Source organism: Tricharina praecox, assembly GCF_024521635.1.
Source record: "Tricharina praecox strain CBS 144465 chromosome Unknown BZA05scaffold_1, whole genome shotgun sequence".
Taxonomy (NCBI): Eukaryota; Fungi; Ascomycota; class Pezizomycetes; order Pezizales; family Pyronemataceae; genus Tricharina; species Tricharina praecox.
The window spans coordinates 307,558-326,483 of record NW_026250403.1 but is presented as its reverse complement, the minus strand read 5'-3'; the positions used below and the strand labels follow the sequence as shown (position 1 = coordinate 326,483).

General features: G+C 55.3%; 7 protein-coding genes across 7 annotated transcripts; 2 read left to right on the top strand and 5 right to left on the bottom strand.

Annotated features, from left to right (window-relative positions):
- Positions 1–42: 42 nt before the first annotated feature.
- BZA05DRAFT_381115 (uncharacterized protein) lies at positions 43–1,737 on the bottom strand. The gene is made up of 5 exons (XM_051481971.1): positions 1,297–1,737; positions 993–1,202; positions 441–914; positions 345–381; positions 43–295 (listed from the first exon to the last, which is right to left on the bottom strand). The coding sequence occupies exons 1-5, from the start codon at positions 1,722–1,724 to the stop codon at positions 236–238; spliced, it is 1,209 nt and encodes a 402-aa protein (XP_051344009.1). The 5' UTR covers positions 1,725–1,737; the 3' UTR covers positions 43–235.
- A 65-nt stretch (positions 1,738–1,802) lies between these two features.
- On the bottom strand, positions 1,803–3,617 carry BZA05DRAFT_381107 (uncharacterized protein). Its single transcript, XM_051481970.1, has 5 exons — positions 3,095–3,617; positions 2,832–2,987; positions 2,306–2,752; positions 2,195–2,231; positions 1,803–2,132 (listed from the first exon to the last, which is right to left on the bottom strand). Exons 1-5 carry the CDS (start codon positions 3,226–3,228, stop codon positions 2,055–2,057), a joined length of 852 nt encoding a protein of 283 aa, XP_051344008.1. The 5' UTR covers positions 3,229–3,617; the 3' UTR covers positions 1,803–2,054.
- Positions 3,618–5,527: 1,910 nt separating this feature from the next.
- On the bottom strand, positions 5,528–7,234 carry BZA05DRAFT_381099 (peptidase family M28-domain-containing protein). Its single transcript, XM_051481969.1, has 2 exons — positions 6,161–7,234; positions 5,528–6,106 (listed from the first exon to the last, which is right to left on the bottom strand). The coding sequence occupies exons 1-2, from the start codon at positions 6,778–6,780 to the stop codon at positions 5,590–5,592; spliced, it is 1,137 nt and encodes a 378-aa protein (XP_051344007.1). The 5' UTR covers positions 6,781–7,234; the 3' UTR covers positions 5,528–5,589.
- Positions 7,235–8,187: 953 nt separating this feature from the next.
- Positions 8,188–9,637, bottom strand: BZA05DRAFT_381098 (Translin). The gene is made up of 3 exons (XM_051481968.1): positions 9,310–9,637; positions 8,340–9,242; positions 8,188–8,285 (listed from the first exon to the last, which is right to left on the bottom strand). Exons 1-2 carry the CDS (start codon positions 9,549–9,551, stop codon positions 8,642–8,644), a joined length of 843 nt encoding a protein of 280 aa, XP_051344006.1. The 5' UTR covers positions 9,552–9,637; the 3' UTR covers positions 8,188–8,285; positions 8,340–8,641.
- A 1,989-nt stretch (positions 9,638–11,626) lies between these two features.
- BZA05DRAFT_381093 (uncharacterized protein) lies at positions 11,627–14,061 on the top strand. The gene has a single exon (XM_051481967.1). The coding sequence runs from the start codon at positions 11,935–11,937 to the stop codon at positions 13,723–13,725; it is 1,791 nt and encodes a 596-aa protein (XP_051344005.1). The 5' UTR covers positions 11,627–11,934; the 3' UTR covers positions 13,726–14,061.
- A 1,064-nt stretch (positions 14,062–15,125) lies between these two features.
- On the bottom strand, positions 15,126–16,786 carry BZA05DRAFT_381090 (P-loop containing nucleoside triphosphate hydrolase protein). Its single transcript, XM_051481966.1, has 4 exons — positions 16,538–16,786; positions 16,333–16,469; positions 15,831–16,249; positions 15,126–15,772 (listed from the first exon to the last, which is right to left on the bottom strand). The coding sequence occupies exons 1-4, from the start codon at positions 16,588–16,590 to the stop codon at positions 15,275–15,277; spliced, it is 1,107 nt and encodes a 368-aa protein (XP_051344004.1). The 5' UTR covers positions 16,591–16,786; the 3' UTR covers positions 15,126–15,274.
- Positions 16,787–16,997: 211 nt separating this feature from the next.
- BZA05DRAFT_329368 (uncharacterized protein) lies at positions 16,998–18,238 on the top strand (the record flags this gene model as incomplete). Its single annotated transcript, XM_051480488.1, has 2 exons — positions 16,998–17,622; positions 17,685–18,238. 2 exons carry the CDS (start codon positions 16,998–17,000, stop codon positions 18,236–18,238), a joined length of 1,179 nt encoding a protein of 392 aa, XP_051344003.1.
- Between the last annotated feature and the right edge of the window lie 688 nt (positions 18,239–18,926).

The following is an 18,926-nucleotide window of genomic DNA, read 5'->3' as shown; positions in this document are numbered from 1 at the left end:
TGACGATTGCATTGCCGAAACAGGAGTGCAAACATCACGGCACTCCCCTTAGTTATTTTAGCCACTCGGTTCTTATTGAGTGCATTGACATAGGTAGTTATCCCGCTGTTCTCAGATTCCATCAGGCCTCATAAAAATTATCCCCCCATCCATGCACCATATATTCAGAATCTCGTTCCAGACCAGCCCAGGAGCTCTTCGCATCGATCACGCTCCATGCCCTCCAGAACCAAAGCTACGGCTTTGGGGTCGAGTAGACAGACTTCCCAGCATAGACAGGTAGAAATCCCCCTTCCTGCTATTTTCTCAGTCCAAGCAAATTAGGGAGCGCAGGGGGCAATTACAGGCACGAACGTAGTCGCATCGATGTCCTTCATTGGCCTACACCGCCTGGTGGTTAACTCGGAGCTCGAGGGAGCAGGAGAGGATGTGCAACTCACACTAGCCTCCAGCTCCTCGTTGGATCCAGTTCCTTGCTATTAGCTTCAACACGATTCCCCCCTACCGACGTCGAGGCCGGTGCCTCACCCAGTAGGGTTCCTCTTTCCCGATCCCGGATCCTCCAATTATTCTGGGCGTCCAGCTCGAAGGCGAGTGCATCTCCACCGTCCATCACGGTCACGCCGCTTATATCCTCCTGCTTCAGACTGTTCGCGTCGGACGTTGTTACGAGCAGGCATCCGGTGAGCCGGTTTTTGATCATGTATCTCCCCTTATATGATTTATCCCGCCCCAACGCAAGGGCGCAGATGAGCGTCCATTGCGTATCCCAGGTCTCGCGGTAGTTTGAGGTGCCGACCGGCGGAAGCTGCTGGTTGATTAGACGCGGCGGTGAATAGGCGTAGGTATGGCTTAGCACGTGGCTCGTGGATACGTTCTTGATCTGGAGCCAGCCGACGGGGACCGGTGTCATACTGCGGCGTCGTCGCGGTTAGTTGGTGTTGGCTCGACTTGCTCGAGTGATGGATCGGCGATCCGGGAATGGAGCGTACGGGATCACAAATTCCCATATCTGGGCGGGAGCATCGCTCTCCAGTTTGACTTGGTATAAGTAAGTTTCGTCCTCAGGTTCCGCGGGTTCACCGGGTTCACCGGGTTCATCGCCTTGGCCGAATTGGTCGGATTCCTCAGCTTTCGTAGTGGGGGAAATCCCTCCTTCAAGAACAAAGCCAGAGTTAGAGTTGAGGATGTAGTAGAATTCACTTTGCACAGTATCATTCAGCAAGTCAGCAGTGGTCCTCCCCTCCCCGCCTCACCTCCTCTCCTACTCCTGACCAAATCGCATTGGACACGCACCCATCCTTCCTATCCTCCAGCCTGATAAACTTCCACAGCGCGGTAAGATGGCCATGCATGCGGTATCTACCGATAGGGGCCATTCGGTCGCAACTGCCTTGATATATTTCCATCACCTGTGTTTCCACAGTGCCCATCCCGATCTGTGATAGCGTGTACGCCACGTCTCCCGAGCTCGAGAACTGGTATTCGGGGAGGGGCTCGACCCAGAATGTCTGTTGCTCGCGATGGAGTATCTCATCGCGCTCGGCGAGCTCGAATTTACCTTGGCCGTTGTATTGCACCACCAGGCCTGTGGTCTGGTTGCGGAGGAGGTAGGAGCCGGTGGGGATGGTGGGGGCCATTTGCTGGTGGGGGCGCGCGCGGGAAGGTGTCTTGTCGTGGAGGGGCTCTCTCACGGCTTGAGCCCCGCTCTTCAATCCCCCCATGCCGTGTAACGTAGTTGGGGTTTACTGAGGCGTAGACTGCTTGGGGGCTTTCTGTTTCATCCTATCGTACAATACAATCGTACTTGGTAGTAAGTAGTCGACCATTGCCGATCTGGAGCACATACAAGGTGCAAAACATATAGTACAACTGTTCCCGTCCCGCTCGGTTTCCGTCCCGATTTACAAACGAAGGGCCGTCGAGCGTTCCTCGGAGGCTTCACCTGTTGGCGGCGGACAAAAGTATCCCCGCATACATGCACCACAATCCAGAACAACCTCATTCTAGACCAGACTGACTACCTAGGAGCTCTTCACTGATTCCATCTATTCCTACACTTCAGAAACTATGCTAGGGCTTGAGGTTAAACGAACAGTCTTCGCAGCATACATAGGTGGAGTGCTTGCTTCCTGTCTATTATCTCAGTCGGAGCAAGTACATACAGCGCAGGAGCTCAAGTATTGGTGCTTACCGGCGCAATCATGGTCGCATCAACTTCGTGCATCGGCCTACACCGCCTCATGATTAGCCCAGAGCCCTGTGGGAGAGTACATAGGTAGGTAGCAGAAGGTATGCAACTCACACCAACCTCCAGCTCCTCGTCGGATCCGGTACACTGCTATTAGCCACAACAAGATTCCCCTCCACTGACGTCGAGGCTGGTGCCTCACCCAGCAGCATGTTTCCTTTCCGATCCCAGATCTTCCAATTCCTTTGGGCGTCCAATTCGATGGTGAGTGGAGATCCGCCGCCCATCATGGTCACGCCGCGCCTATCCTCCTCGTTTGGACCATTGGTTTCAAATTCCGTCGTCAGCAGGCATCCGGTAAGCCGGTTTTTGAGGACGTATTCTCCCTTGTCTGAGATGAGCGTCCATTGCGTATCCCAGGTCTCGCGGTAGTTTAAAGTGCGGACCGGCGGAAGCTGCTGGTTGATTAGACGCGGCGGTGAATAGGCGTAGGTATGGCTTAGCACGTGGCCCGTGGATACGTTCTTGATCTGGAGCCAGCCGACGGGGACCGGTGTCATACTGCGGCGTCGTCGCGGTTAGTTGGTGGTTGGCTCGACTTGCTCGAGTGATGGATCGACAATCCGGGAATGGAGCGTACGGGATCACGAATTCCAACATTTGGGCGGAATCGTTGCTCTGGTGCTCATCTTGGCACAGATAAGTGTATTTCTTATGATCTTTCCCAGATATATTCATAAGGGTGCCCCCTTCGAGAGCGAGGCCAGAATGAAGGTTGAAGATGTAGTAGAATTCGCTTCGTTCATTCCGATCAGTCAGTATCATACCCAGTGGTCATACCCAGCGGTCTCTCTCACCCCTCCTTCTCCCCTCTAGACCTAGGTAGTCACATCGAATACGCACCCATCGTTCCTGTCCCCCACCCTGGCAAACCTCCAGAGCGCCGTTGTATGCCCGTGCGCCAGGTATCTACCAATAGCGGTCGCCTTCTCGCGCTTACCGTTGACTACTTCCATTACCGCCGGTGGACCCTTCATCCCGATTTGCCACAGTGAGTATACCACGTTCTCGGGTCCGGAGAACCGGTATTCGGGGAGGGGCTCGATCCAAAACGTCTGCTGCTCGCGAAAGAGAATCTCTTAGCGCTCGGCGAGTTCGTATTTATGTTCTTTGTCGTTGTATTGGAGGACGAGGCCCGTCAACAGGTTGCGGACGAGGTAGGCCCCTATCGAAATGGCAGACGGAGCACTGCTGTGAGCTGGTGGCATTTTCTGCATCTTCTCCTCCTCCATTTAGCTTTTGTGGGGGATGAAAAGAAAAACTGGTGGCGATGATTGCAGCGTGGCCACGGTATGGGGAAAGAATTATGGGGTGTAGGTAGTTGATTTGATGGTGGGCGATTCCCAGGGAGCTCTGCGGCTTCACCATGCGGGGTAAACTGCAATCTCCTCTCAAGGGCGGCTAACTGTGGCTGGGACGTCTCACAAGAACAAAGAAGGTGCAGATTCGTATGGTGAGTAACCTATGTTTCACGGCGTATTACCGATGTATAGCTAACCTTTCATAAAGACGCCTTCTACCATTGCATTTACCTACATTAAGTAGGTACTTATAGGTCGAAATTCGGAAGTCTCCAAAGCGTGGGATCTGAGATACCTACCTAACCTAGGTATCACCCATTGGAACACATTGACCGGACAGTTAGTATTGCTCAATCAAAACGTCCAACCCAGTCTGCTAGGCACTTCGCAGCCCACTAGCCGGCTGATATAGCGAACACTGGTCCGACTCCTAGCCTGGTAATTATATGTATAGGTAGAGTGCGTCAATCGTCAAACCGAACCGGGCAGAATCGGTCTATCCAGTCGAGACTGCTGCCAATCGGACCATAGCATTCGATGGGGGGGTATCTGCCAGTTTGACTGAGGCCTTGTTTTTGTTTAATCATTGATTGCATGCGACCTAGCTAGATCATGGCAATATCACTCCGTTCACCCCCCGTTTCCACGCCACTGTCCAACCCGGCTTGCACCGAGCGGCCCGATGTGGCTTTCCCTGCCCTCCGCCCCGGGCTGTCCCAGAAAAGTAGATACACGGTAAAGACTGAAATGGGCCTGCATGCCCGCCCGCCCCTTCCCACCTCTCCTCTCTCCCCTACGGGCTAACTCGCCCGCTCTTCCCACCTGCCCTCTGTCCCTTCGTTCGAAGGTTTTCCAAATCCTTTATATGGGATTTCCATGCCTTTTGCGGCCTGGCGTTCCTGCTCCCACCGACGGTGACGGTCACATACCAGTCCCTATACGCCCCTGCCGCGAGCATTGTCAACCCACGACGGGACGCTTCCCTCTCTTCCAAATCTCACCCGTCTCTTCTCCCCTTTCCATTTCCCTCTCCCTTTCCACTTCCGCTCAACCCTCATCCATCTCACCATGCCATAGAGAAGTACTGGCCCGGGGCCGCGGCCAGTGTTGACGGTACCTAGTTAGGGATTGCTCAAGCTCGGTATTCACACCGGCATGCTCCGAGCGAGTGCACGAGAGTCGATAAGTACCTACTCCGTAGCTGCTTCTCCGGCCGGCCGGTATGGTATTCGATGTCCCGTCAGTTTCCGTTTCCGTTTCCGGTTTGGCCGCTTAACTAGGTGGTGTGGTGTCGATGCGGTGCAGGAGGCGGCAGCAGCGGTAGCGGCTGTGAAGCTATAGTAGCACCGTTTGCACTTGCGCCTGGAGTTCCCGGCTCTCTTCTCCTCTCCTCCCGGATCCTCTGTGAGATTGTCGGTTCGCTCACTCGTCGTAAATAGTAACTAACAAGAACCGTAAGTTCTTTCACCTCGTCGGTTGTTGTCGCGTTTGCTACTGACAAATGATATGCGACAGCAACTAACCGCGCTCTAACTAATGTCGTCGTGCACGACCGCAAGCAATTTGACAAAGGTTTAAGGCCGCCGGCTCGGTTTGGTTCCGAAAACGCACGATTGAGATGCCATGAATACAGTGTACCTATAGTACTTACCCGTGTGGAAAGCACAACACAAATCGGACGTGAAGCAATAATTACCGTATTACGGTGAATAAATAGCGGATGGCCACCCAGACTTAAAAGAGTTACCTACATGACTTGTACTCACAGATATCAAAAGGACTCATTTGACTGGACTGGACTGGCGGGACTTGATATCAATAATCAATCACAACCACATCTTCAGCCGCTAAATGAAGGCAAACCACTCGGATCGATAAACGTGACAGAACAGGCATAAGTAGCGACATTTTTTCTACAGGTCTCTTCGATTCGTCCATCGGCTCGGTGTGGTATGGTAAGGTATGGTAAGGTATGGTATTTACTATCCTACAAGTCCAGCACGCACGCGCATCAGCCTCTCTCCAGCGGCTCACGGATCACAGCTCCGTTTTCGTACCTCTCCTTCCGGGGGCCGGTGCTGGGCTCTCCAAATAATCCTCGAGGCCCAGCGCGCCGACCATCCAAGCCGTGGTGAGCACTGCCCAGTCCTTGACGGTGTCCATATCGAGGTGGTCACCATCATCGATCATCTCGTGCCAGACGCGGGGGAACGGCGAGGGGATGATGTGCAGCACCTCGACGCCGCGCTGCATGAACGGCACGTGGTCGTCTTGCACCATCCCGCCGTACCACTGGCCCTTGTCTTTGTCGACCTCGTGGAACCAGCTGCCCGGGTTCGCCTTGTGCGAGGCGAAGAGCCCCTCGGCGCGCAGTTGCTGCTCGAGGTGCGCGAAGCCCGTGTACGCCCAGTGCGTGGTCGGGAAGTAGGAGGGGATCTTGGGCGCGGCTGAGCCAAGCAGGTCCAGCAGGATGAAGAGGTCGATGTTGGCGAGATGTGTCTTCCGCGCCGACAGCGGGGCGTGGTATTGCGATTCCCAGTGTTGCGCGAGATCGCTGCCCGGTATTAGCATTCTCTCTCCTTGCAGACTACAGAGGGGAGTGACCTACCGCGCCCCGTAAAGACTATCCGTGTCCGTCCAGCTCTGCCACGCCTCCTCGCCGTCCAACAGCAGCACCATAACTCCGCGCTCCTCCTCCATCGCCATTTCATCCCCCTCCTCCTTCAGCTTCTTCCAGCGCCTCGTCAGGGCCGCATCGATCGAGCGGGCGACCTGGAGGATGATCGCGCACGGGGCCGCGGAATCCGTAGCGCCAATGAACCCCTCTGGGGTGAGCTTCGAATCATAATGAGCTACGAGGACTAGACGGCCGACGTCACCGGGGGCGACCCAGGGCGGATCCTTCGTAGCCACGAAATTGACGAAGGGGATTTTCTTCCCCTTTGACAGCGGGGTAGTGTAGCTCGAGTTCTGCGTGGTGACGCTCCAGTCGGGCAGGGAGTTGCCAAAGAAGTCCTGGAAGTGCCGCAGCACCTTGAGTGAGCCTGGGGTTCCGGGGACGCGCGGGATCAGGATCGGCGCGAGCAGCGCGCCGCTGTGCACATCGAAGTCGGAGTCGGACGGCCGCGAGAGGCGGCGCAGCGCCGTTGTTGACGGCGCGACGAAGAAGCCCCGCGCTACACTGCTGAGGAGAATCGTCATCTGCAAGCATTGCAGTGGTGCCCACATCTCGGTGACAATGCGATGTTGTGCTTTCCGCTGTTGGCTGAAGGTGGGTGAGGTTGAAGCTGGACACGATTGACAGCTATCTACCCAGAGTAACTACCATAGGTAAGCTAGTTACTGTGGCCTTAAGCCGGCGCCAACGTTCCGTCGGTCGGTCGCCCTGCCGCGCGCGCGCGATCCCTGTAGGCTGCAGGCTGCAGATGGTGATCGTTCTGGCGGGGGGGAAATCCTACATACCCGTATGTACTCTGCGGCTGCCAACGACAGGGGGCAAAACACTCTGTCTCGAACCCGTGGCTAAATCCGTGGGGTGGTCACTGGTAGTCTGTAGATAACAGTTTGGAATATGGGGACGAGATTTGCAAGTGGAATTAGGGTTCAGGGTTAGGAAGGTACCCTGAATGTTGGATGATGGATTTAGGTTCGGCTGGCCATTTGGGCCCTTTCATCGGCCAGAGGACCTTTCATCCGGTCGAGACGAGGCTACCGGCAACAGGTAGGTTCGCACGTGCCGATCCGAGCGAACGACTCATGGAGATCCATCGAAACATCGTCTGAACTCTCGGCCGCAAAGACCATCGCCGGGACAATGGAATTCGAAGTCTAGACCTCCGAGCCCAAAAATATCTATGGCAGCGGAGAACTTTGGGAATCGAGATGCAACTTCAAGTCTCCCACTGTCCAGCTTCCGTCCAGCTTCCGTCCTGCTAGATATAGAGCACAGGCGACAACCGAAGCCCGGAAGCCCCGGAATTCGGAATTCGGAATTCGGGTTTGACGGCTCGGTCAAAAGAAACGTACATGATATGTACCTCTATGTACCTAAATTGCACCGCAGTATGCACTGTGCATGCCAAAATCTAAATTTATGGTGACAAGTGTCGAATGCTCCCCGCCAAATGCCGAAAGCCTGAAAGCCTGAAAGCTGAAACCCGCTGTCGAGACTCTCGACTCTCGATTCTCGACTCGATTTTCGACACTCGACACTTGACATTCGGCACTCTAGAGTTTCGGCTGCTCATACGACAGTTCCATTGACAGGCAGTTCCATTGACAGGCAGTTCCATTGACAGGCAGTTCCATTGACAGGCAATTCCATTGACAGGCAGTTCCATTGGCGGGCAGTTCCATTGGCGGGCAGTTCCATTGATACATAAGCTGTTCCATTGATACTCTAGGTAGGGCAGACAGGATGGTGACTCGAACTGCCCATCACTCGGACAGTGCGAGTATCACGGAACGTTCTGTCTGAACGGTCGAATCCACCACTCCAGCCTCCAGAAGCTCGCTCGTCATCCACTGCCGCCGACTCGGTATCTAGAGTATATATTTCTAATGCAACTGCCCCACCCACGGAACACCCGGACATCCCGAGTGTGCAGCTTCCGAACTGTGCATACAAATGATGTCCACCCATCCATCCAAGCGGCCCGTGCTGCACAACTAGCATAGAGTAGAGCAACTAACCCCCATGACTTCATTTCATTAGTAGCGAGATTGCCTCGACGCTATCGCTGGTTAGTCTAGATACTGCTGTTCGGACATGCACAGACCACACGCACCCACGGTGTGATGTTTCCGCACCCGCACCTGTACCCGCACTCATTCGTCGTTACGTTTTGTTTCTTGTTCTTGTGTCTCGTTGTGAATTTGACCGAGAGCTGGTGGCTACTCTAACCAGTACGTACGATACCTGCTGTGTAGCAGGCAAGCGTTTTTTCTCTCCATGTAGTACATTCGGTTTTGCAGGGAAGAGAGAATAAAGAGAGAAAGAAGAGAGCGAGAAAAACCACAAAACCCATAAAGATTCCGACCAAACGCCATTCCCGCCGTCATGTGTAGCATACACAAATTATAATAACCACTACTCATCCCTCCCGCCGACCTGCATCGGTAACGTTTCCATCTCCGGCACCCAACCCTTCGGCCTCTCACTCCCCCTCACGATCACGCCATACACGGCGTTCTCAACCTTCTCGACGCACTGCTTCATGACGACCATCTTCCTGTCAACATCTTTCCCGATGTAGCTGCCGCCCTCACGATGCATCGTATCCACGCCCTCAAACTCCTCACGGATCCTCCTCAAATCCAGCAGAATCCTGTGCGCATCGCCCCCCTCCCCGCCCGCAAGCGCAACCATAGTAATAGCGAAGCGCATAACCTCGCCTACAAAATCGAAGATTCCAAGTATATAATCCGCAACCGTGAGCTCGATCCCGGCGAGCACGGGGTCGGCAGCAGCAGCAGTGTACGATAGCAGCGTCCCCGTCACGAGGTAGTGCCGGAACGCCAGCGCCTCCATCAGCTCCTGCAGCCCGCCCGAAATGTTGCGCTGGTACCGCTGCGCGTTCACGCCTTGCAGGTCTGCCGCGATGCTGGAAAGCGCGGAGTGGATCTCGGATAGGCGCTGCGAGGACTCTGCCTCGAGAGCCGCGGGGAGTGGCGCGGCGAGCTTGCGTGCGCTGTGGGGGGTGCGGGGTTAGTTGTACTGGACTGTAGACTGGACGGCGGAGGTGCGGGCGAGCTTACCGCTGCAGCGTGAAAATCATCTTCTTGCTCAGCGCGGTGACGTCGCGCGAGGCCTTGATCACGCGCTCGCGACGGTCGTGATGCGTGTCCAGCTCCTCGCGGAAGTGCAGGAACATTGGCATGAATGGGTTGTTGCTCGCCAGGAGCTCGGCGTCTTTGGCGGTCGTGTCGACTGGCTGCGATGCTCGCCCGCCCTTGGAAGGAGGGTGCTGGTGGTGACGCTTGGCTGGGGGTTCGTCCATTGCGGGAGAGGGTTTTGGTTGTGGTGTATAGTAGTTGTTGCTGGGTGTTGCTGGTTGTCGTTGCTGGGTGTTGCTGGTTGTCGTTGCTGGTGGATGCAGCTGGCGGGTGCTTTGGTGGGGTAGATACTTCTTAGATCATAGTTGTTTCGTTTGTTCGCGGGAGTGGGGGAGGGATTGGATGATGATGATGACATGCAGCCACAGCACTCTACCTCTACCATACTAGCAGGTATCTACTCTAGGTACCCAAGCAAGCAGATATCTACGTGCGCACCAGCGACCCGCGCCCGTCCAGGTAGGTACTTTATCGGAGGGATACCATTGGTACAGGTGAAACCCGTCGATATACAGCGAAACCACCTACTACCATGGCACCTACTCTACTCCCCACCCAGCGGGGCTAGCTGGCGCAGCGGACAGAGTTGCAGCTCTATCATGTATTTACAGTGCAGCCTCGAGCTCGCACGACCGGTCGCACTAGCCACCGTGTCCTTTCTGAGATCTCTCGATAGACGCGACGATACGAGACTGTGGCTTCGCGACAGAAGCTGTGGCAGTGTGCAGTGTGGCCACTTAGAAGTGTGTGCAAGAATAGAAACGCGTATGCAGTCAGTTCTGTGGCAGTGATGTGAGAGCTTAGCCAGAACTTATGTAGAAGATGCTTTTTCGGTGCTAACGGCCGTAAGCGGTACCTGCAGTAGAGGTATGTGCCTCAGGATAGCAGCAGGCAGATCCCCTCCCCTCCCTCCGTCGATTTCGCTTGCTTGATTCGCCCGTCGCTGAGCAGACATCTTCTTCTTCTCCTCCTGGCCGGCTGACTGGCCAGCTGTTCGCGAATCGCCGTGGTTGCTACCCACCTGTGTACCTGTGATGCCGTATTGGTCGGTTAGCGGGACACGGCTTCTTCAGGGGCGGACAGAGTACCTGTAGAGCAGTAGTTAGAGTAGAGATGCAAACCTTCTGCGACGGAGAGAGAAAGCGACGGATCGAAGGAGGCGGGCGCTCTCTGCCTCATGCTCCAACCATCTTGCTAGGCGCTCGTCAATTGGCGGTGGTTGGTTGGGGGCAAATGGTGGGCACTGGGCAGTGGGTGGTGGGTGGAACATCAGACTGATCGCGTACCCAGACAGGCGACTCTGCGCCGCACACCATCATCCCCTCTCAGTGCCTTTGCCTTTGCAGCATTTCACAGGCAAGGCGGCCGACAGACCGGATTAATCTGACACCCACCACCAAAACAATTCCGCATGCACACAATTGTCATTGTCTCTTGCCCGACCGCCCCCTCCTCCCCGAGACGAAGAAAGAGTTCTTAATCCCCCCGTGCTGTCCCCCCCCCTCCTCCGTCTCCTCCCCCGTTATTTCGCTCAAATCGCACTACCGGCGCGCAATCAATCTCTCGCAAGCCATCACACGCGCTCCCACCACCACCACCAACTCCACCGCTGCCTCCACCAACTCCACCGCTACCTCCACCCCTCATCACCCACTCACTCACTCATCCACCCCAACCCAAAAACAACGCTCCCACCTCCAACCCAAATCCAAAACCCACCTTCGCCTCTCCAAAACCTGCACAACAGCAAGGGAAAAAAAAGCCCCATCTCGTACTGCCCTATCTTCGCGTCCGACGATATCTCCTCGTCCTATCTGGTTCAGGAAAAGGGTGTGTGGGAAGGAAAAAAGCGTCCACTTCGATTTCTCCTGAAACCGCACTCCTCGACTCCAACCCACCCCCCATATCGGGAGAGAGAAGAGAGCCAGTGTTGCTCCCTAGGAAATTAGATATCTAGCTCCCCAAAGCGTGTGTGGTAAGTCTCTTCCAATATCAAAGTACGTACCTACAAGTACTCTAGAAGTGAATACCCTCGCCCGCCCTCGCGCGGTGTGTTAGAAAGGGAAAGGGAAAGAGAAAGGGAGAGAGTGGGAAAGGGAGAAAGAGACACAGAAAGACAGAAAGACAGAGGAGGGGGGGAAAACAAACAGACGGACAGATTTTGCTTGCTCTGTTACTTGCTTTTTTCTTTTTCTTTCCTGAACACCTCTCATTAAGACCGGCAGGCAGAAGACAGGCCCATTATTCAGGAGACACCCTCTCTCCCCGTCGTCAAACAGCTCTCCACCCGAAACATTCACCACCACCACCAACACCACCACCAAACCCACCAAACCCACCACCACCACCACCGACACCACCAACGATACCACACAACATAGCAAAACACACCCCCCAAATCTCGCAGACATAGCACCCTCAGCCTTCCCCCCCAACATAAACCCCATCACCGGCGCCCCTGCCAACAGCTCGCCCGCCATTTACGACATAATCTCAAAGTTCGAACGCCGTACCCCGGGGCTAGTACCGACACCGAAACACGTCGTGATGGCCTCTCCGGAGTCATCCGGCCAGATCGGAGGGGCTCGCGCAAAGAATGGCGGCGGCGGAGGCGTCAAGAACCTCCTCGCCATGTTCGAGAAGGGCTCGTCGGCACCCAGCTCCCCCGGCACAGCACCTCCGATCAATCGCGAGCTGAGTCCCGGTCCGAAGCCGCTGAGTCGAGTGCGGACTTCCTTCGTGGCCGTGGGCGCGAAGGATGGCGCGGGGTTCGGATTACAGAAGCTGCCCATGTCGCCATCGTCACCGGCGACCCCGGGTGCCGACGCGACCGTTGGCGCTTCTCCTTTCGGGCCTGCCTTGACTGCAAAAGTCGAGATCACATCGGCGGAGGATCTGGCGGATCCGCCCAAGAAGGACGCTCCCCCTCCCGTCGTCGCGACACCCGCCGCCACAATACCCGTCGCGACACCCGCCGCGAAGGCCGAGGAGCCAAAGATCGAGAGCTCGATCCCAGCTCTGCCAGCCCCAGGCACCAAGACGGAGAGTGCGAAGGTTGCGCCTGTTGTCGAGAAATCGGCGACAGTTGTACCAAAGGTGGAAACGAAGTCCGCCAAGGATAAGCTGGCAACAAAGGAACAGCCGAAGAAGGAGAAGACAGCGCCCAAAGCAGAAGCACCGGGCAGCAAGACACAAACAAAGCCCTCGTCCGTGCTAGCGTCCAAAGCTTCCAAACCGGCTGCGAAGAACCTTTCTGTTCCGGCGGCCGGTAGAAAAACCCCTTCTCCTCTGCCTCCTTCTCGCAGTCCCACACGCACTCACACAAGAACACCATCCGCGCCGGTGAATTCTACGACTGCTCCCAAGAAGTCAATGGCTCCCCCAGCACCCAAGCCTGTATCGAAGCCTCCAACGAAGCCCCGACAGCCCGTCATGGCTGCGCCGAAGCCAAAGCCAGTTCTGACGCACAAACCAGTCCCGAAGCCGGATCCCAAGGAGGCCACCAAGCCAGCCGAACTCAAGGGATCGGCATTTGCGCCGACGGCCAGCTGGGTCGCCAAGCAGGGCGGTGTCCCCGTCGAGTCCGTCGTCGCGCGCCGACCACCATCCGCCGCGGCAGCTACCCGTACCTCGAGGTCCACAGAGAGAGGCCTCAGGCGGCAGAAATCCACCATCTCGGACAAAGAAGGTGGCCGATCCAGCCGCCCCGCGTCCTCGGCCGCACACCACATTCCCGCACCCAGCAGCGATTTCCTCTCGCGCATGATGCGACCAACCAAGAGCTCGGCGAGCAAAGTTCACGAGCGAGTTGAGTCCTCGAAGTTCCAGCCTGCCCTGCGCGCCGGTTCGGCGATGGGAGGGATGTCGGTGGAATCTGGCTCCCCGCCTAGATCGAAGACCTCGTCGCATGGATCCAGCCCCAAGCGGAACAGCCGCGAGATCCCCTCGCTCATCATCGAGGCCCAGCCCGGTTTCTCTACCGGCGCACCGTCGCCAACACGCAAGCGCTTCTCTGCCACAATACCCGCCACGCACAACACCCAGTCAGACTCTTCGGATGAAGCTATTCCCGAAGAGCAAGAGGAGGAGGCCGTTCGATCCACCACAGCGCCACAGCACGATGAGGAGGAGGATATGATTCCGGAAGAGGATGAGGTGGTTACACCACAGAAGAATACACCAGAACTTACGATCAGCACGTTGGAATCATCAGAAGATGCCGCAACTCGAAGAAGTCGCAAGGATGACGATATCGACGAGGGCCATACTCCCACCACCACGTCATCATCCGCGACGTTGGTTCACGACGGCGAAGTTTCAGATGTCAAGGCCGATTAGACTTGGATATATACCGATTTGAGTTTTTTCTCCTATGTCAGCTTCTACCATTGTCGTTAATAACGGTTGATTTTGCTTTTTTTGTTTCCGCCCCACCCCTCGATCTGTACCATCTATCATCCATTTTTTTTGTTTTTTTTTGCTCTCTCTCTCTCTCATTGTTTTTCACTATCTTATCATAGGCGTGTTGGGAAACTGGCTTGGTTGCTTGGTTGCTTGGTTGGGTGGTAACTATATCGTATGTTACTTACGAAAAGGCGCGAACTTGGATATCAGAAAACAATGGGGGGTGGGGTGGGGAGTCGCAAGGCAGTACAGGGCAGTTAGTGGCGGGGGCGGGGAGGGAGTGGGAATGGGGGGATTACGGAGCGTGTTTTCTCATGTGTTTTTGTTTTTGTTTCTCTTTTCTTTTTCTTTTCGGTTTTTTCTCTGGCCCTCCCCTTTCTACACCTTTTTTTCTTCTTTTTTTTTCTTTTCCTTCGTGGCCAGAAGGTAGTGGTGGTGGAAGTGGGATGCTTTGTTGTGTGAGTGCGAGGGGTTCTTACATATACCGGATTTGTAGTTGCGCGCTTTTTTTTACATAACCCTTCTTACTTTACTATACTTTAGCGGTGCATCTTGTGTTTTTCTTGTTGTGTTTGCGTGTATCAGTACGTAGGATGTATACATACTGGTGGGACCGTGGGAGTGGGGATGGGTATCCAAGTATCAGGAAGGGAGGAGCCTAAGGGGCCTGAGGTTTGCACGGGACGGGTTGGGTTGGGGGATTGTTTGAGGGAATGGAATCGATGGAATGGAATCGAACTGGTGTCAAGTCATAAAGGAATTGGGATGGTGCTTGTTTGGTTACTCTCTTTGGACTTGATTCTGCGTGATCGTGATATCTGCAAACAGAACCAGAACCACCACCCTACCTCTTATGTAGGTGCAGTAGCAAAAAACGGGTAGCGATTGACACTGGATTGACACCACGTCTATCTATGGGATACTGGAGGAGCTGTACCTGGGTGATGGGAGGACTCAGTGAAGGAGGAATCCTGCCGGCGGAAGGATGCGGATGCGGATGTGGTTGATTGGTACTACTTACATAACATAACGACCGACTCCATCCTGGAGGGCAGCCACAATCTCCAAAACCCAGCTTCTCTGATACCTATGCCAATCATAAGCCTCATAGCATAGCGATGGGAGTTACTCTAATGGCTTGCAGCATAAAATCCAACTACCTACTACCTAGTAGTAACACATGTAAACTCGAGTTCGTTGAGTTGATCGATTCGAAAATAAGCTGCCTACTATACAAGCAGCATATTCTGTACACCGTTTCGCACCGCCCGTCTACAGCTTGACTACAATAGGTAGAACTCCCGCTTTGTTTGGTACTGTGCACGTGATTCAAACACCGCAGTCTGTATGCTAATTCTAAGCATTTAAGCTTGCAAGAGTGGTTGGTACATAGGTAGATCACCATGCTGGCACGGGGCCAGGCCAAATACTTCATTAATACATACTGTGTCAATTTCCCCCCGTCTTTTGCTACTGTGGGTAACTACTTCGAAACGATACTGACCACATCCTCATCGCACACATAATGATTCAGGCCGACTCTCTGGGGCACATGTCTCGCACTGGCGCCCCACACGAGGGCATACTTAAACTTCTCCTTCAGACTGCGATGGATTTGGTTACAGACGTCCTCGATTGTCGAGTTCTGTCTGACGATGAGGGCCTCCGAGAAGTCCGGGGCGATGCCCTTCCGCTTGGTGTATATCCGGATCAAGTTGAGTTCCTCCCAGGCGCGGTCGACGACATCGGTGATTCCCAGGTCGAGCTCGCACGACATGACGACAGTCTGCGGCTCTCGCGCGAGCGTGTCCAGGTACGGCAGAGAAATGCAGTCGATCTTGTTGTACACGTATAGGCATTTGATGTACTTCCGGTGCGGCGCGAGAATCACGTCGATCAGATCGTCGACAGTGCAGTTCTCGTCGCGGACTAGCACTTCGCAGTTGAGCATTTTGTAGTCGCGGCAGATGTGCGAGATCATCTGGGTTGGTTGGGTTAGATATGCGTGCGTGCATGGAGTATCACTCGGAGGAACGCACCTTCTCGTCCAGGTATTTCGGTGGGGACATAAAATTGATCTTCATACCACCGGCCTTCTTGACCTTGAGGTAAATATTCGGCGGCTTCCTGTTGAGTCTAATGCCGACTGCCTCGAGCTCCTTCTCCAGCAGCGCCCTCTGCTCCGCCTTTTTTGTCGCATCGAGCACCATCATGATGAGATCACTCGTCTTCGCGGCGGAGATGACCTGCCGCCCTCGTCCCTTGCCCTCCGCCGCGCCCTCAATGATCCCCGGCAAATCGAGAATCTGAATCTCTGCCCCGCCGTACTCCATCACTCCCGGGATCGCCGTGAGCGTCGTGAACGCATATGCCGCCACTGCCGCCTTGGTCTTGGTGATCTTCGACAGCAGCGTGGATTTTCCGACAGAGGGGAACCCCACAAGGGCTATCCGGGCATCTATCCGCTCGTTCCATCAGCCCCATCCCATCCCGTCACACCCCTCACCCCACCGCACCCTCCCCATAAGCATAAGAACGCACCTCCGGATTTGGACACGTCGAACCCCGTTCCGGCGCCGCCGGACTTCTCGCCGGGACCGGGCTCCAGCAGCTCTGCGCGCAGCCGCGCAAGCTTGCCCTTCAGCAGCCCCAAGTGGTACTCGGTCGCCTTGTTTTTCCTGTGAGCGAGCTCCGTTCAGCGCGGCGCAATGAGGAGGAGGAGGAGGTGCGGCATAGGGTGACGAACTGCGTCCGCTTCATCTCATCTTCGATCTCTTTGATTCTTTCGGCGACACCCATTTTGAAGGCTTGGTGGGGTTGGCGTGGGGAGTTGCGTGCGTCGTTGCTGGTTGGTTGGTGGTTGGTAGGCGCGGTTGAGCGTGAGGTGTGGTTGAGGTTGAGGTGTGGTTGAGGTTGAGGTTGAGGTTGAAGTTGGTGGGGCAGGTGGTAGGTTTGGCGGGGAGGCGAAGGGAAGAGTGCAGGGTTGTCGAATCGCGCGGACGAGCTTGGCGAACCACACTGGGTTAGCTTGGAACTTTACTGTAGTTACACCATTGGCGCGTTGACCGTGAGCTTGTGAAGGAACTGCAACTGCACACAAGTACGCGACACATCACCACATCGCCACATCGCCTACAATCACAATGGCCGACGAAGCACAACCGCCGCAAGAGCAGCAGCCAGTCGACATCGACGCCGACGCAACAATGACCGAGCCCGCCGACGTCATCTCCTCCTCCGAAGTTGCGCCAACCTCGACGACTCCGACCGATGGCGATGGTAATGCCGACAGCGACGCCACGGCGCTCACGACCACCACCTCCACCGACGACAAAAAGATCCTGAAAAAGAAGAAGCGGCGTCCAGCACGGGCGCAGGTGGACCCGGACACGTTCAAGGGCGGCGAAATTCCCGCGCAGACCGGAACCGTCTTCAACATCTGGTACAACAAATGGTCGGGTGGAGACCGCGAGGACAAGTACATCTCCAAAGCGCACGCTGCGGGCCGCTGTCAGATCGCCAAGGACAGTGGATACACCAAGGCGGACAAGATCCCCGGGAGCTACTTTTGCCTCTTCTTCGCGAGGGGGCTTTGTCCGCGTGGAGCCGAGTGTGAATATCTCCACCGCCTGCCGACGGTGCATGATCTGTTCAATCCCAACGTCGATTGCTTTGGCAGAGACAAGTTTAGTGATTATCGAGATGATATGGGCGGTGTGGGAAGTTTTATGCGTCAGAACCACACGCTGTATGTGGGCCGCATCCACGTGAGCGATGATATTGAGGAGATCGTGGCGCGGCACTTTGCGGAGTGGGGTCAGGTTGAGAGAAGTAGGTATCCCCGTCTCACCACGGGCTATGAATGATTTTTCTGATGCTAATACGGAGTCCAGTACGTGTCCTGAACTCGCGCGGTGTCGGCTTCGTCACTTACTCGAATGAGGCCAACGCGCAGTTCGCAAAGGAGGCTATGGCCCACCAGTCGCTGGACCACAACGAGATCCTCAACGTGCGCTGGGCAACACAAGACCCCAATCCTGTCGCTCAGGCGCGTGACAAGCGCCGCGTCGAGGAGCAGGCCGCCGCCGCTATCCGTGCAGCGCTGCCGGCCGAGTTCGTGGCGGAGCTTGAGGGGAAGGATAGGGGCGCGGCGAAGAGACGGAGGATGGAGGGCAGCTTTGGGCTTAGGGGATATGAGGCGCCGGAAGAGATTTGGTATGCTAGGGGTGAGGGTGCGGTTAATCCTGCGGGAAGGATTGAGAACGGAGAGGAGAGGTTGCTGCTCCAAAGTGGTGAACAACAACAAGCTGGAGGGATCTTCTCGAGTTCTGCGCTGGAGGCACTGAAGGGGCTGAGGGAGGGTGGAGGAGCGAGGATTACCAGTAAGAAGGAGGAGGCACCGTCCGGTGGCGGACTGGGGCTGGACTATGGCAGTGATAGTGATTAGGGTGAGCCCGAATGACGACCATTGGAATCCGGAGCTTGTTTGCTGTGTGTAGATTTCCTTGCTGTTTCTTTTCTTTACTCGTCCTTTTTGCGGTTGTATATTACAGTCCGACTACAGTAATGCCTATGACAATCAGTCAGCGCCGAATGGATGGTATGCTGCTCTTCATTTCTGCAGCTTGCGTCCTAAGCCTTGCTTCTATGCTCCCAGAATGTCGCTGCTGAGCTAATCGAGCTCTAATTGCCGTGTTACTCCGAGTCAAGGTTTGATTTGTTCGATGTCCCTGTGCCATGGGTTTTGGCCGTCCCCAGGGCCCTCCGAAAAGATGGCCATAAGGCTGTGAGACTGTGATGAAGAACGCTGGGCCACGATACGGCACCCGGCGTTAGTCAACACGCAACATCAATAGTTGCCCTACTAAGGCAACGGTCATTGGCTGGAGACTTCGTTATCTTGTATATTGGCATCTCCATATGCCGACGTACTGGCGTTGCTTCTCCACACCCCAGCTTACAGAGCGCCGTGGGGTTGATTACGTTTTTCCAGTGTTGACACTCGAGAGCTACCGTACACACACCTCCGACAACCACACCAACCTTCCAAAAATGCCAAGACTATGCGTTGGCACACCAAATGCCCCGCTCACTTTGGCTTCAGGATTCATGTGGCGTGTGTGTCCACTCTTTCC